The sequence below is a fragment of the Solanum stenotomum genome, chromosome 4 (assembly GCF_019186545.1).
Source record: "Solanum stenotomum isolate F172 chromosome 4, ASM1918654v1, whole genome shotgun sequence".
In the NCBI taxonomy this organism is placed as follows: Eukaryota; Viridiplantae; Streptophyta; class Magnoliopsida; order Solanales; family Solanaceae; genus Solanum; species Solanum stenotomum.
The window spans coordinates 7,015,314-7,031,759 of NC_064285.1; the positions used below are offsets into that span (position 1 = coordinate 7,015,314).

At 30.2% G+C, this 16,446-nt stretch overlaps 2 protein-coding genes across 7 annotated transcripts in view; one reads left to right on the plus strand and one right to left on the minus strand.

Moving 5' to 3' along the window:
• The window catches only part of LOC125861830 (uncharacterized protein C119.09c-like), a 436,566-nt gene that overhangs the window by 226,342 nt on the left and 193,778 nt on the right, over positions 1–16,446 (minus strand). The gene's annotated exons all lie outside the window — the stretch shown is intronic.
• The window catches only part of LOC125861809 (protein STRUBBELIG-RECEPTOR FAMILY 7-like), a 61,974-nt gene continuing 56,093 nt past the window's right edge, over positions 10,566–16,446 (plus strand). The window contains exons 1-6 of one of the 6 annotated variants that reach the window (XM_049541684.1): positions 10,572–10,724; positions 11,844–11,976; positions 12,086–12,157; positions 12,242–12,307; positions 12,388–12,459; positions 12,562–12,633. In XM_049541684.1, coding sequence (XP_049397641.1) covers positions 10,631–10,724; positions 11,844–11,976; positions 12,086–12,157; positions 12,242–12,307; positions 12,388–12,459; positions 12,562–12,633 — 509 coding nt within the window. In that variant the 5' untranslated portion in view covers positions 10,572–10,630. Of the gene's footprint in view, positions 10,725–11,843; positions 11,977–12,085; positions 12,158–12,241; positions 12,308–12,387; positions 12,460–12,561; positions 12,634–16,446 lie in introns of all 6 variants that reach the window. The other 5 variants (XM_049541683.1, XM_049541682.1, XM_049541681.1 and 2 more) reach the window with 5 other exon arrangements.

Here is a 16,446-nt window from a genome sequence, read left to right on the forward strand (position 1 = left end):
TTTTTTCACTCCCGCTCCTTAGTATTCCTTAGTATCTTAGTCTTCCTTAGTATTGAGATGTAATGTTTGGTTAAGATTTTAATTTGGCGCTCCTTAGTATTCCTTAGTATTGAGATAAGTATTTGAGATGTAATGTTTGGTTATGATTTTAATTTGAGAAAATACATATGTATGTGCTTTTCTTATCCGCTATATATACTATGATATAATTGCATATCTTATGTCGATTGATACGTGAAAATCTGATAAAATACATATGTATGTGCTTCTCTTATCCGCTATATATACTATGATATAATTGCATAGCTTATTTAGTATTAGCTTATGTTTGATAGATGACACCTTCTTTTTTTTTTTTTTTTTTAGATGTAATGCTACAACCTTTTATTTTATAAGTTTATTAACTTGCCAGTTGTGGTTTCAAAATGTGCTTGCCAATATCAACGTTATTTCATCCTATTTTAATTAATGGAATTAAATCAAATTAGATATTCCAGAGTGTTTTTGTTAATATAACCACATAGATAGGATTCAAATCCAAATAGAGACAATATTATGATAAGAGGCAGATTCAAGATTTTAAATTTGTGGATTTCCAATAAGCAATTATATTTAAAACACTAAGTTTTTGGTTTCAAAGTTAATTTAAAATATTGAAATTTGGGTAATGTAATATTTTGTTAACGATATATTTTAGGTGACTTAAGTTATGTTTTTAAGAAGGAAAAAAATTAAAAAGAGAAAAAAAAAATTGTAATGCTTCGCCTTAAAGTATTGATCTGAGATTAATGTTACACATTTGAATCGAAGAAGAGACGGAACATGTAATTTGATGAGGATATCCACAATTATTTCCTCAGGGAAATGGATTTCCATGGCCTAGATAGGACAAAGCAAGGGTTTATTAATTAAGTACTCCTTTTGTCCCAATTTATGTGACACTTATCATTTTCGAGAGTCAAACAGTTCAAGTTTGATTGGGAATTTGCTCATGAAATCTTCATTTTTTTTAAAATGAAATTTATATATTTGTAAACTACGTAAAAAGTACTTTAAGTCATAATAATTAATAATTTAAAATGTTTAAAAGATCTATAAAAAATTTACGATAAAAAATAAACTTATTTGAATCTCAAAATCCAAAAAGTGCCACATAAAATGAAACGGAGGAAGTAGTTCATTATTTATGTTTGGGTATATAGTCACCTAAAAATGCCTCTGTGGGGATTCAACCCCACAAACAACATCGCTCAGCGATTTGGCAGGGCCCTCCAAGGCTCCTGGACCAACCAGAGACTTTTTTATGGGCTCGAGCATGCTGGACTCTTCTATTCATCTATCAATCTCGTTTATGAATGATATGATGATCAAGCACAACTGAAACTCTTCTGTAGGCAGCTCTCGAGGCAATGACTTGAAACTAATCTCCCGTAGTCATCCACCAAGATCGGAGGCTCCGTAATAGGAGGGGTTGCGGGTTCACCAGGGTTGGGAGAGTCCGGGGTTGGTTGGTTGAGACCGGCTTCAAAATTAGCAGGAAAATCTTATACGTTTAACTGATTTTTCAAAATAAATGTACAAGGTTTCGGAAAAAGTTAGGGGTTTTCAGGAACTCCTTAACTCTACTGTAGATCCTTCCCAGGCTCATGACCAATATAAATTTTAAAATCATTATTAAGTGCTAAAAGTCTATGCAAATGCATATTATATATCCTATTGATTTAGTATAAACACCAAATATAAATAAGTTTGTACTCTTTATTATCTTGACTTTTTAAATAGTTTAATTTTAAGTGAAGTGTAAACAAACAAAAAAAAACAAATGTAACTTGTGTTGCTAAAATTTAGAGATTCAAACTCCCAAGTCTCGAGTCGGGATCAGGAGTCAAGTCTTAATATAAAGTCAGGTCATGTGTCAAATCGGGAGTCAGGGTTCGGGGTTGTAGTCGAATCTAGTGTCGTAGTATTTGTTCAAATTATGTTTAAATACTCTTGAGATAATATTTTCTTATTTTTAATTAAAAAAATAATAAAATATCAGTAAAAAATCACTTACAACATAGTAAATATTTTTCTTTGTATCAAACAAACCTAAGTATCACTATTTTAACGTTAGAATCGGCTACGAGAGTAAATATATTGTTATAGGAAAAATCACACCATATACACATTTAAGAGACAATATTACGAGTTTTAAACCTACTCTTAAAAAATTCTTACTTATAACAGTTTAATTACGGGTTATAACATATCAATTAAATTTAACTTTATTTAAAAATCAATTAAAATTTACTTTATTAAATGATTAATCTTTTTATATTTTTATATTATTAATTATTTAATTATATTGATTGCAGTTCCTTTTATATAATTAATAGGTGAGAGAAATAATATTAATGAGAGAGAATCAATTTGTAATTATCTATTACACCTTTTAAGGGATTTTTTAACTGATTCAAATAACTTTTATTTATTAATGACTATTGGGGCCTTTAATTTTTTTTCAAAAAATAAATTTATCACCGTATATTTTAACATGTAATTTTCTCTCTCTTTAATCTTTTTTTTTTTTTGCTTTTCTTGATGTTTTTTTTTTATTTTAAATTTTGATATTGTTTTTTTTTAATCTGATTTTTTTAGAATTAAGAATTCTATATTTTGAAAATTTGATTTCGTTTTTTATTTTAATTAATCTAAAACTTGATTTCTTGAGGAAAAAAAACTGTTTTACGTAAATTTTGAACTTGTTTTTGGTGTGTTTTTCTATATCTAAAATATTATTTTGTTGGTGAAATAAGTATATTTAATTCTGAAATTTGTTGATATATATGGATAATATGAGATCATAAAATCTTTAATAAGGATTTCTTAAGTTTAGCTTAAATATGATAAAAAAAATCACACTTGAATACGGAATATAAATTGAAGAGAGAGGAAAATATAGAACTTGTATTAATTATTGTAGCTTAGACTTTTAATTACATGTTTTGATTTTTGGGTGATGTATATTTCTTTTGCTACAATTTCTGACAACAATATATAATATGCATTGTTTTACAACCAGATTTATTCTTCCTGGATTTATACCCGTTGGATACTAATTTTATACATTTTTATATTTTGTCTTCGTTCTAAAATTTCAAGTTGGATACCAAGTGTATATAAATTGGATAAAATATTAACTTGTTTTAGATTGTCTAATTTGATTGAAATATCAGTTACATTTTGTTTTTTCCATTTTCAATTGGGATATTTGTTGGATACCAATTGAATACAACATTAACTTGTTTAGGTAGTCTAATTTGATTGAAATCTCAACCACAAGTTGATTTTTCAATTTTCCAATGGGATATCAATTCAATACTAAATTTATACAAATTGGATACAATATTAACTAGTTTTAGGTTGCCTATTTTAGTTGAAATCTCAATTACATGGTTTTTTTTTTCAATTTTACCACTGGTACGTTAGTTGGATACCAAATGTATACCAATTTCATACTAAGATTTGACTTAATTTTTCCAGTCAATATCAATCGCATACAAACATTACCTATTTTTTGAGTATACATTTGAGAAACACTGAATACACAAATGATTAACTAGCACACATAATAAATATTCTGAAATTATAATTCATTAACTTAAAAGACAAAATAAATCAAAACATGAGTTTGCCACAATAAAACAACCAAATAAAAATAAAAATAAATTATGTCTTTTTTTCAGAAGGATAATTTGAACATGTCTTCCTATTGTGTTCCTCCCGACGACATGTACTGCACGTAATCTTAGACCTCTTGAATTTCACATCAGCAAATCATTTACAAGTTGTGATCTCCGTATAGTTCTTTTTGAACCATGCGACAATAATTTCTGCTCCGACACTTTTTGAATTGCATATTTTTCTGTTTCATCATAAATTATTGTATTAATATTATATCATACAAAAGCACAAATAACTTTTATACATATGTTATATCAATATACAAATTTCATACCATTTTTATGCTTACAAAATTCATACAAAACTTAAAATACATATGTTATTTTAAAACAATTTCATGTGTTATTACAGAATACAAAAGTAAAAACACATATGTTATATCAGTATACAAATTTCATACAATTCTTATTCACACATTTCTTACATATTTCATGCCAAAAGTTATCAATTATTCATATCAGCATCATGCCACTAGAATACCAAAATAATTCCAACTTAGAAATATTAATTTTCATTTCTTTAATAAACAGTATACCAAATTCATTACATTATTATTCTCAATATTCATTACAATATAATGCCAAAAAAAAATCCAATCAAACCAAAAATCATACGAAAACATTATTGATTGTCATAGATGCTTGGTAGTATAAGTATACAAATTCCAAAGAAAAAATTATCTATTTTTTTAACAAAAAATATACCCAAAAAAAATGCGTTAGACAAATAATGAACAAATTCAATGTTCATACCAAAATATAACATTATGCATTTTAAAAAAAAACTCCATAATTCAAATTATTATACACAACAAAAAATCTGAAATCAGTAAACAAATTTCATATAATTATTATGCACATTTTTCATACGTATTTCATGCCAAAACTATACATATTTCATTACATAAGTCGTCTCTTTTTCACAGCAGAATCATGCCACTATAATACCAAAATAATACCACTTTTAACTATTAATTGTCATTTATTAGACAAATAGTATACGAAATTCATTCAAATATAATTCTAAAATCGTACCAACATGGTATAACCAATATAGAAACATACAAAAAATGGATGTTCAAACAAAAATCTATACCAATTTCAAACAAATTTTATGTAATTTCAAAAGTGAATATTCATACCAAAAATGCCATAATTAAAACTATTATTCACAAACAAAATCTGAATATTTTTTTTTCTAGAATCACTGTTCATAATTTTTTTGAACGTTTGATTTGTATTACAATACAAATAAAAATCTCAAAGAACACTAACCTGAAGGATCCCATCTACCACTATGTTTTATTAATACTAATAAGATGCCGTTCAAAAATAAAGATTATTGAATAAAAACGAATATGAATTAGATGAGAGTGACAAGATTTCTGGAAAAAAATCGAAGAGAGAGAAACGTGAAAGAAAATGGATGAAATCAGAATTTTTAATTAATTTTAACAAATTAGAGTGAAATAAGGAAACTAAATATTCTTAATTAGTTTATGCTAATTAGTAATTATCTTCAATCAATTCAAATTTAATTAACACACTTATTTCCGTTTTTTTACCTTTTTTTTTTCAGATACGATTTTTTTTTTTTACAATTATTTAAAAAAAAGCTTTTTTTTTAAGAAACTGTTACAACCTGAAATATTTTATTGTTACAACTTGAAAGGCTATAACTTGAAAATATTAGTCTAATATATGTCATATATGAAATTTTCACATTGTTATACTATAACTATAATTAATTAATATTGTTATGCATATGTAATAAATTTTAATAAACTATTACTTATGTTTTTTTTCCCCAAAAAATGTGGGTATAACAAATTGCATCCGAGATCACCTCTTTTATATGCCAAAACCTTCATAATTACGGTAAGCTCAGTAGAGAAAGGAATAATTATGACTTCTCCCCTTTTTTTTAAAAAAAAAAGATTTATTTTGACTTGATATGATGCTTGAGAAAATAAAAAATACTTTTGAATAGTGTGGTCTTAAATCAAAATTATGTCAAATGTATCAAAATACCCCTTAATCTTATAGTTTTAAATATGTCACGTGAAAAATTGAAATTAAAGTGTTGCCAAAAAAGCAGAGGATCATTCTTTTATAAACGGACTAAAAATGAAAGTAGTTCATTCTTTTTGAAATGAGGAAGTACGAAAACAATTAACCATACAAAGTTGGTATAAATAACTACTCCCTTTGTCCCTAATTACTTATCCACTTTTTCTTTTTTAGTTGTCCCTAATTACTTGTCCATTTTGACAAATTAAGAAATGACAATTTTTTTTTTACATATTATACTCTCAATTAATTACTTTGAAAAATGTATAACTTCTTGAAAATCTTAAATTTTTAATTCACCCAATTCATAATTAATAGGGGTAAAATGGTAAACTCACTATATCAATAATTATTTTCTTAATAGGTGTGTCAATTCAAAAGTGGACAAGTAATTAGGGACATAGAGAATATTGAATAACACGTGAAAATTTTGAGTCTGCAGCCAAAAGGACAAAAAAAATTGTCAAAAATTCCAAAAGGGCATATCAATTTTTTTTTTAAATCAAAAGGGCAAAATCTCTCCTGACGAAGCGATTTCCCTCTGACACAATGCAGCGATTTTGTCCAAAAACTTTTTTTCTTTTTTTTTTTTAAATTAAAAATCGTTGTCCTAGCAGCGATTTAGTCCAAAGATATATTATTATTATTTTTTATTAAAAATCGCTGCCACAACAGCGATTTTAAGTCAAAATTATTTTTTTCCTTACACATCGCTGCAGGGGCAGCATTTTTCATGGTGCATTAATTATTAATAATATTAAAATGATAAACAAGATGGACAATATACTCAATAAAATTGTTGAAGCATGAGGAAAATTGAATTATATATCATAAATAATAATAAAAGAATATTGAATTAAAAAAAAAACCTTTTTTTCTTTTAAATTCTTAACCAAAATCGCTGTTTTTTTTCTTTAATTCAATATTCTTTGAAAAAAAAGTTTAATATTCTTTTATTATTATTTATGATATATAATTCAATTTTCCTTATGCTTCAACAATTTTATTGAGTATACTGCAGTCTTGTTTATTATTTTTATATTATTAATAATTAATGCACCATGAAAAACGCTGCCCCTGCAGCGATCTGTAAGGAAAAAAATAATTTTGACTTAAATTCGCTAATGTGGTAGCGATTTTTAATTTTAAAAAAAAAAGAAAAAAAGTTTTTGGACAAAAGCGCTACTGGGGCAGCAACTTCGTCAGGAGTGATTTTGCCCTTTTGGTTTTAAAAAAAATTGATGTGCCCTTTTGGAATTTTTGACAATTTTTTTTGCCCTTTTGGCTCTGGACTCTGAAAATGTTACTCCCTCCGTTCAAAACTAATTGTCACTTTTTAACTTGACCGACTCATTAAGAAAACATTGATTAGCATAGTGACTTTACCATATTACCCCTATTAATTGGTTCTTGTTAAAATTGACCATTTGCAATTTCAAAAAGTCCAAATAAATAAATTAAGGGTAAAATAGGAAATTTTATATTGTATTTTCTTGATATGTGAAAAAAGACAAGTAAAAATAAAAGTCAAAAATAGAAATAAGTAATATGTAATTTTGAACGGAGGGAGTAGAAAACTTTTTATATAAATAGAACATTCTAGTGAAGTTATTTCTTTCCTAGTGATAATTGAATTTTGTAATTCAAAATAGGCATAATACATAAACATGCTCTTTAACTTGGGTTCAACTCACACTTATGCCCTCAAATTTTAGGTGTGCACAAGTAGACACTTAAACTTGTATAAAGTTAAACAAGTAGACACACATCCTGTGACATAATACACGACAACGCACACAGGGATGCGAATTGACACATAAGATGCCACGTTTGACGTATGTGTTTACTTTTTCAACTTTATAACAATTTAAGTGTTTATTTGTACACATTCAAAATTGGAGAGATATAATTTTGCACTAACCGGAAAATAAATTCTTCTTCCATATGAAAATCAATGAGTGAAATACATTATTTGCACGGGGTATATATGCTAGATTTGAAATACAGAAAAGTGTATTCAAAATATAGTCATAAGAGATATTTAATGTAATTAATTCTTATTTTTTATCTTAATTTATTGAGATTTGAGCTTTAATCACTAAAATTTACCTTCACTTCAATTGACCACTAGCCCGTACTCTTTTGGAGACGCAATGAATATATAAATAGATAATGAGATTACTATTATTTTTCTGTTTCGATTTGTTTGTCCTTTTTTTTTTACTTCGTTTAAAAGTGAATGCCTTTTTTAGTAACTTTTTAATTTCAATTTTTCACTTGATATCAAGAGATTAAAAAAATACTTTGATATATCATTAATTTAAAGATCATGAGATTGAAAAATACTTTGATAAATATAATATATCTTTAATTTAAGATGAATAGATTTTTTTAAAAAATACTTTCTTAATTACATACTAAATTAAAATAGAACAAACAAATTAACACGAATCAATTTTTATTTTTATTTTGCTTTCGATTTCCATTCGAAACCCAATGGACCCAATGCAGAGGCCCCTATATGAAACGTAATTGTGAAGAAGTGGATGGAAAGTGATAAAGGCTTTTTTTTTTTTTAATTCATTCAATGTTCGATATTTATTTTGTGTAGAGTTTCATTCGTGATGGGGTGTGGGNGGGGGGGGAGCGCTCCCTATCAAGAATCTTATCATATTTAAAGCTTGAACTTAAGATTTCTATTTATTTTTAAAAAAAAAAAACTAAATCCACTGCACCATAGCTATTCTACCATTCACACATACATTGTTTATTTAATGGTAATTATTAAATCAGAATATTAGCCAAGTGAGGCTATTAAACCAATATTTAATAAGGGATGCACGTAAGGATGTATAAATCAAATAAAAAAATCACATCAAATTGATAAAAGAAAATTAATTAGGCTTTGATTCGATTTGGTGAGTAAGAAAAAATAGAATCAAATTGATATATAGATATATAATATTTGTATATTTTAAAATAACTTTATATATGATTTTCTTTACTAAATGAAGAAATAATTGTAATTTTCTCATTGGATCGATGTTTAATAGAATTATATAGTATATCTAAAAAGTAAGAAAATACATTATTGGAGTTAAATTCTTTTTTATTTCTTTACAAGCATTTGATCTCTAAATTTCATTAACTTAACTATCTTAATTCAGGTAGAAAAAAATCTATTATGAGAGGTGTAAGGTTTTAACAAAGGTCAATGTAGAATTTTAGTTTGAAATCTTTTTAAAAAACTGTGTTGAAGTCATTATATTTTTATAATTATGAAGTCATATATATTTATTATAATTTTTTCCACACATAAATGAGCAACATATATATACACGTAGAGAGCAGAATAAAATAACTGATCTCTTAGTCAAGGGGTCAAGAAGTAATTATTTGATGGTATAAGAATTTTGCTAATTTCCTTAGCGGTAACTTGATTGGGAACGAGTAACTATCTCAGAATAAGTTATCACATGATAAGTTATTTCACTATGTGTATAAGATATCTTATCTCATTACTAAGTGTATTGATTTCTTCTGTGTAATACTAATCGATAGAACCTCATTGGTAAGTGCTACAAGATCTCGTGCATTGGAACCCTTGGTTATGGACCCAAATCTGTTAGTATGGAACATTTCGCTTTCCAAGTGAAATCCCGTAGTATATGAAAGAGTAAAAAAGTGCTTTCGTTGTTGTGGAATAAGAAGCCTTCGTATGTATTTAATTTATTCAGAGCTATTAGAGCGGGATCCACTTTTTGGGGAATATGAATCGAAGCAATAACAAGAATATTTCTAGTTGAACTTCTTTCACAATCAATGGTGGGATAAATAATTCTAACACCTCCAACCAAACACATATACTCTCTGTCTAACAATACTTGTCCACTATTGATTTTACACGCTTCTTAAAAACTATAAATAGAAGGAAATTTTACTATATCACCTATTGGTTAATAGAGAATCAAAATCAATTTACCAATAAATCGCGAAATGCTATGATTACTACCAAAAAGTCTCATGCTAATTTTACTATTTTTGATGATTTGATTATCTTGGACCACGAGGACCCTTTGAATATAGTAAATACAATATCTTGAAAAATGTAATTAAAAAATGACTATAATTGATGATAAGGATAAATTAGGAACTTAGTGTAAAATTACTCATTGATTTCATGAAGTGGATAAATATTGTTGGACATCCTAAAAATGTATAGTAGACAACTATTGCTGGATGAAGGAGTAAAATAGTTCTGCATTTATTCTTGAAATTATTATACCTTATACCTCACATTTAACGACTTGTTAATGTTTGCAAATGAGGCAGTGTGATAATATATTAACTAGGTTTTTTTCTTTTTGGGTTTCCACCCAATATTTGATACCCATGTTGAAACTCAGTATCCCAAATTTGCGCCACATTTGATCTCATTGCATATTAAAGATTTTTACCTATTCAGAACTCGAACCCGAACCCGAACCGGTAACTATTGAGCATATAATTGTAATTTTGTAGCAACCAATACAACAAAATGTATACAGAAAAGAATACTAAAGGGTGGGGGGGAATCATTGATTAATTTAACAAATATTCTCTGCTTTGCTTTCACCTTCCACTAACAGAAAGCCAATCTCCAAATTAATTATTTTAATCCTTCTCTCTTACACTTTTTCCAACCAGAAACCAATAAAATTCAAATTAAAGTGATGTTGACAAAACAAGAATGGTAAAAAAAGTGTGTGACTTTTGATTCTTGTAGTTGAATAGTGTCTTTTTCTCACTCAAAAAAGAGTCTTTCTGTGTAATTTTGTGTTGGTGATGTGGGAGAGATGAGGTTGTTGTTGCTACTGGCAGTAGTACTGTTGGTGGCCATTTTGGTGAATTTTTCAAGCTTTGTTAATGGTGATACAGATCCATCTGATGGTAAGCCCCTTTTAATTTATTCATCATTCTCTTTATTTTTTTGTTTTTTAGTATGTGAAGTAGTAAGTACAAGTTCCAGTTTTCTTGTTCTCAAGGAAAAATTTAGCTGAGAGTGGGCTTGAGTCTTGACAACTCTTGAAATGAACAAACCCAACTGAAAAATCTTGTTTCTTTGAAGCCCCATGAAATTGAGAAGAAAATATCATTTGAAAACACTAGGTCCAGGCTTGATAGATAGAGTTATCTGGTACATGTTGTTGATGGGAGGTGGCAGGTATCTTTGGAATTAGTTAGTTGCACACCAGCTGGCTCAGACACCGTGGTTATCATAAAAAAGAAATCTTTGAAAATAATGGATATAGTAAGTCTTGCTTGGGCAGCATCAATGGTAGTCTTCACTTTTGGGTGTGGGAAATATTTGTTACTTATGGCCGAGCAACCCCTTAGTCTTGTCGACTAGATTGAGTCATAGTTGTTGTTGTAATCTTTGTATTTTCTGTTGCCGATGCACTTAATAGTTACAACAACAACATATCCAATGAAATCCGGTAGTTGGGATTTGGGAGGATAGAGTGTATGCAGACCTTACCCCTACCTCGTGGAGGTAGAGAGGAGACTCTTTCAGGAAGATGCACTTAATTGCTAATAGAAAAGGTCAACCTTTGCACAATAATTTTCTTTCATTAAAAATTGATCAAGTCTGGGGAAAATGTACTTACAGAAACTTGTGGTTTGTGAATGTGATTGGTTTTAGTTACTATTGTCAGCCTTATATAAGCAATTACTGGAGAGCGTTTTCTAGTTTATGTGGTAAGGGTGACAAAAACCAATGAGTTTGAAGTTGATCAAAGACTTAATAAAGCTATATAATTTACTTTTGGACTCCTGATGATCCAAAGAGTTTCACAGTAATGGATTGGTTAAGTTGCTCGCTACTTTGTACCATGCTGGTCAAGTTGCCATAGCTGTACATTCTTTTAACGGATTGTCCTTTGTAAAATCTGTCTCTTGAGCCGTTCTCTGTCCATATATAACTATTTCTTTATCATTACAATTCCTTACACAATCACATATGTCTTGATTTCAAAATAATCTAGTTGACTTCTGTTTGGTTTTCAGCATCTGTTCTGAGAGTCCTGTATACCACCCTAAACTCGCCAGGGCAGCTGACAAAATGGAGTGCCAATGGCGGTGATCCTTGTGGAGAGTCCTGGACAGGCATTACCTGCTCGGGCAATAAAGTTTCTGAAATGTGGGGTTTGGTTTGGTCTTCCTTTTTGTCTTCATCTCCATGTTGTTTCAACTTTTTGGAATTATTGACTAAGTAAACTGATGATTAGTTTCTTTTCATTTTCCTTCAGCCAGATATCAGGTCTTGGGCTCTCAGGTTCATTGGGGTCTCAGCTAGATAGTCTAAAATCTGTGACCAATTTGTAAGATAAATGGCCTTCATTTGTTCCTTATTAATTGGATTTGTGTTGAATTCCTGAATGTGGTCATCTTTGTGAATGTTGCAGTGACATAAGCAATAACAAAATGGGGAGCCAGTTACCTAACCAGCTTCCTCCAAATGTGCAAAGATTGTATGTTTGTTTATTTGCATATCTTCCTCCTTGCAGGTTCTATTTTCTCCCTCTTATCTTTCTTAGAACTTGCCTCGCAGAAACCTCGCTTCTTGTGGTTTTAGTGGTGGCCTCCCATATTCCATTTCACAGATGACCTCCCTCCAGTCCTTGTAAGTGAAATGCTTAAATTTGATATTTGCTTAAGTAGTTGGTCCTCTTCATTTTCTTTGGGGCTCCTTATGATTCTTTGCAATGTTTATGCCTGGTTGTAGAAATGTCAGTCACAATCAAATTCAAGGATCAGTGGTTGTCTCGTTTGACTCGCTCTCTGCACTCAACACATTGTAAGGCCTATTCATCTCCTTCCATTACACCAGAGTTTTCATATTGCCTAATTATGATCTGAATGAGAATAGTTTGCTGTTCTCAAATGTTACGATGAAAGTACACTTATTCTATTATTTAAGTTGTCTCGATTTGAGAAAGAGGTTAAATGCACTTGTTCCATTTCCCACATTACTGTGCAGAAGTGAGTCATGTCTTTGGTCTGCTGCCAAAGTATTAAATTATGCCAGTTGAGCTAAGTTGCTACTTAGATTGGACTTTTTCTTAAGCAAGTATTAAAAACCTTAAAGGTGTGCTTAAGCCCTAAAGCGAGGCTTAAAACGTGTTGAGCGCTTTGCCTTGCTTAATGTGCGCTTTAGTGTCATCATCAAGGTCCTAAGGCATACTTTCCCTTGACTAAACAAGTGATATTTCACTTTATCGTTACTTTTTTTTCAATTTCTTTGTTCATCTATTTTCATGCATGCTTGTAATTAGTAGTCTTGGACTGAACATATATATACTTGTATTTTTTTCTCCCTTTGCACCTTTTTTTCGTTAAAGCTCACGCTTTATTTGCGCTTAAAGCCCCAACGGACCTTAGAACTTTTTTGTCTTTTTGCTTTTGGTAGCGCTGGTACCTTATCATATCTTGTTTAAAACATCATAGTTTGAAATTTATCATTCTGTCACATAATTTTGATTGATCTTTTTAATGCTTCAGGGACTTGTCTTTCAATTCTATGACGGGTAATCTTCCTCAAAGCTTCCAGTCACTAACTTGTATGAACAAAATGTAAGATAAGAGTTTTCATACTTCATCTTTCTATTTGCAAACTTCCATCAGATATAGATGTTTTGTTGTTATAATATGCAGGTATTTGCAGAACAACCAGTTTAATGGAACTATTGACGTCCTGGCCAATCTTCCCCTCCAAAATCTGTGAGTTGTGTGCCAAATGTGTAGATATTATGTCTTATGTCTACATCTCACTTCAGTTTCAGTTTAATCCATTGGTTGAAAACCATTTTGATTCTTCTATTCTTTAGGAATGTTGAAAACAACCAATTTACTGGCAGGATTCCAGATCAGCTGAAAGGGATAGTGCAGTGAGTGTCAATAATTTTCATTCATCTTTGCAAATTCTCTAGGGAGTTCTTTCTAATTGTTATAGGGATTTATGAATCTTTCATAACAGATCAAATGGTAATTCATGGAGCTCAGGACCTCCACCAGGCACACCTCCTGCAAACAATCCCAATGGAGATCACAAATCCATAGAAAACAGCAGCAATTCAGGCAGTAGGAAATCAGGTATAGGGGGTGGAGGTGTTGCAGGAATAGTGATATCTATTCTAGTTGTAGGAGCAATAGTAGCATTTTAAGATCTCGATATGTACGTGAATCAAAAACACCAAAATTTGAATCTATTTAGGATATCTATGATAACTACGTACCATGAGTATTCAAAGTGAAATCCTAACACTACCAAAAACCCCAACACCAGAGTGATTGGTTTTCTTGGTTAAAAAGGAAACAAAAACATTAGTTCAGTCAAAATCGTCTTCAGCAAAATATGTTGTTTATCAATAATAGCAATATTTTTGGTTTTTCTGTATTAATTTAAAATCAAACAAAGTCTACATCAATTGTCTTTTTGTTGGGTCCCCATAGTTGGACATTCTTTTTCTAATTCATTTTTGCGAAGTTTATTTATTGTTTCTTGTTGTTGACATTCTTCGTAAATACCAAAAGAACAAATTGAATCGAATCGAAGTAATTTAGTTCGATATTTGGTGCACACTATTGAAAAGCTTAAATTTGAAAGAATCAAACGTGCATCCATACTATATGTAGAAACTATATAGGCTCTCAACTACTGGTATTTCGCTTATAAAGATCAACAATTACTATTTTTGGTGATATTTCTATTTATTTCTATTGGTATGAAAAAAATTATTTCGGCCAAATTTTTTAAAATAAAAAAACTATTCATTGTATTGACTCGCGCTACTAATTAACCTGACACGCTAAAAATATATGGTCAATCATTTCATTTCATTTCATTTTTGAGTAGCTTGTTGATTAATAAGTGAACACATCTCATGAATTATCATAATATATCTAGATAAATTATTCTTACCAAGCCAATGAAATGAACCACGAACAAATGGCAAAGAGCTTTTAGGCGGTAATATTGCTATTGCGAAAACCACTGGGATGTTTATCAATTTTTAGGGGTGTTTTTAATACTTGTCTCAATTAATATCAATAGTAGGGACTGGGAGTGAAAACTATTGTCGTAAAATAAATGTACCAAGGTGCACCCATATAAAAGGAATGAAAACCCCCTCATACATTGTTTTCAAAAATCGAGAAAATTATTTCTCATCTAAAATGGCCAAGTGTGATTTTTGAAGTATTTATGACCCGGATTCAGAATGCCTGGCCGAGAGTTGCCTCATTGTAAAGTATGGGATAGCTCATAAGGTGAAAAACGATGTTGCTTTCAACGCTCAATTCGGTGAACTTAATGACATCCTTTCCATTCAATCAATCCAGCTTCTAATGGAGATCATGTGAGTTTTTCCTCTCTTTTTTTTCTTTATTGTTAGTTCAAATACTAGTTTTATTTATTTTTCAAAGTTAAAAACTCATCTTTTGTTTATAAATTTTGGTTTACAGGCAGACAATTGCTCTTGCTACTGTTTCCGCCGCCGCTTCTAGTTCGGGTTCGAGGACCACCATGTCGCTGCTGATTCGGGTTCAAGGACCAATGTTGCTTCTGGTTCGAGGACCACCGTCGCTGCTGGTTGTTGGGAAAGACAAGGCACTAACAAGAATGACAGAGAGGATAGTAGCGGAATAATATCCAAATCTAAACTTTCCCTTTCAATTTGAACCAAGAGAAGACAAACCAAATCAAGCAATATGAAGAATGGACAAGTATATCAACCAAACTAAAGCAACAAGATAAGAATAACCCAATCACACAAGACATAACAATTTACGTGGAAAACCCTTCGATGTGAAGAGTAAAAAAACCACAGGACCAAAAGCTCCACTATAAACACCAAGAGTTACAAAATTGTTCTCCAAAATTGGCCACAAAACAAGCGCCAAACAACAAGCAACAACAAAACAAGATTGCACCAAAACTAGAGAATTAAATAAGAGATTTCACCCAAAAACGTGCTACTGTTCACTCTCCAAAATCAGAACCTACAGACTTACAAATCCGATCTCCACCGTTGAATTGCAATAACCAGATTCTGAGAACTCTCAGTTCAAATTTGAGCACGATCCAACGGTTAACAAAGCAGAAACTTTGTCTGAAGCGGACTGCCTGAGCAGAAAATTTCTAGAAGCAAAAACGAGATTTTTCTCTTTTTCTCTCAATCTCTAAAACGAAACTCTCTTGATTTTTCTCTCTTGTGTTTCTGAAAATAAGACCAAATAAGCCTTATATATACCACATAATATTTTGGGTTATGGGCTAAAGTGGGTTGGTCTTAATAAGACTTTTATTTATTCACATAGGAAGGAAAAAAAAAAAAATCCTAAACCCAACAATTCTCCCCTTCACAACTATGTGGAGGAGACCGCCATCCCGGCGATTATGCAACAATCCTCAAACTTCCCTCTTAGCAAAGCTTTAGTCATCATGTCGGAACCATTATCATTGGTATGGATCTTTTCAAGTTCAAGCAACTTAGAATCCAACACATCTCGAATCCAATGATACCTCACAACAATGTGTTTAGACCGACCATGAAATGTAGAATTCTTGCCAAGATGAATAGCATTTTGACTATCGCAATAAAGCACATAC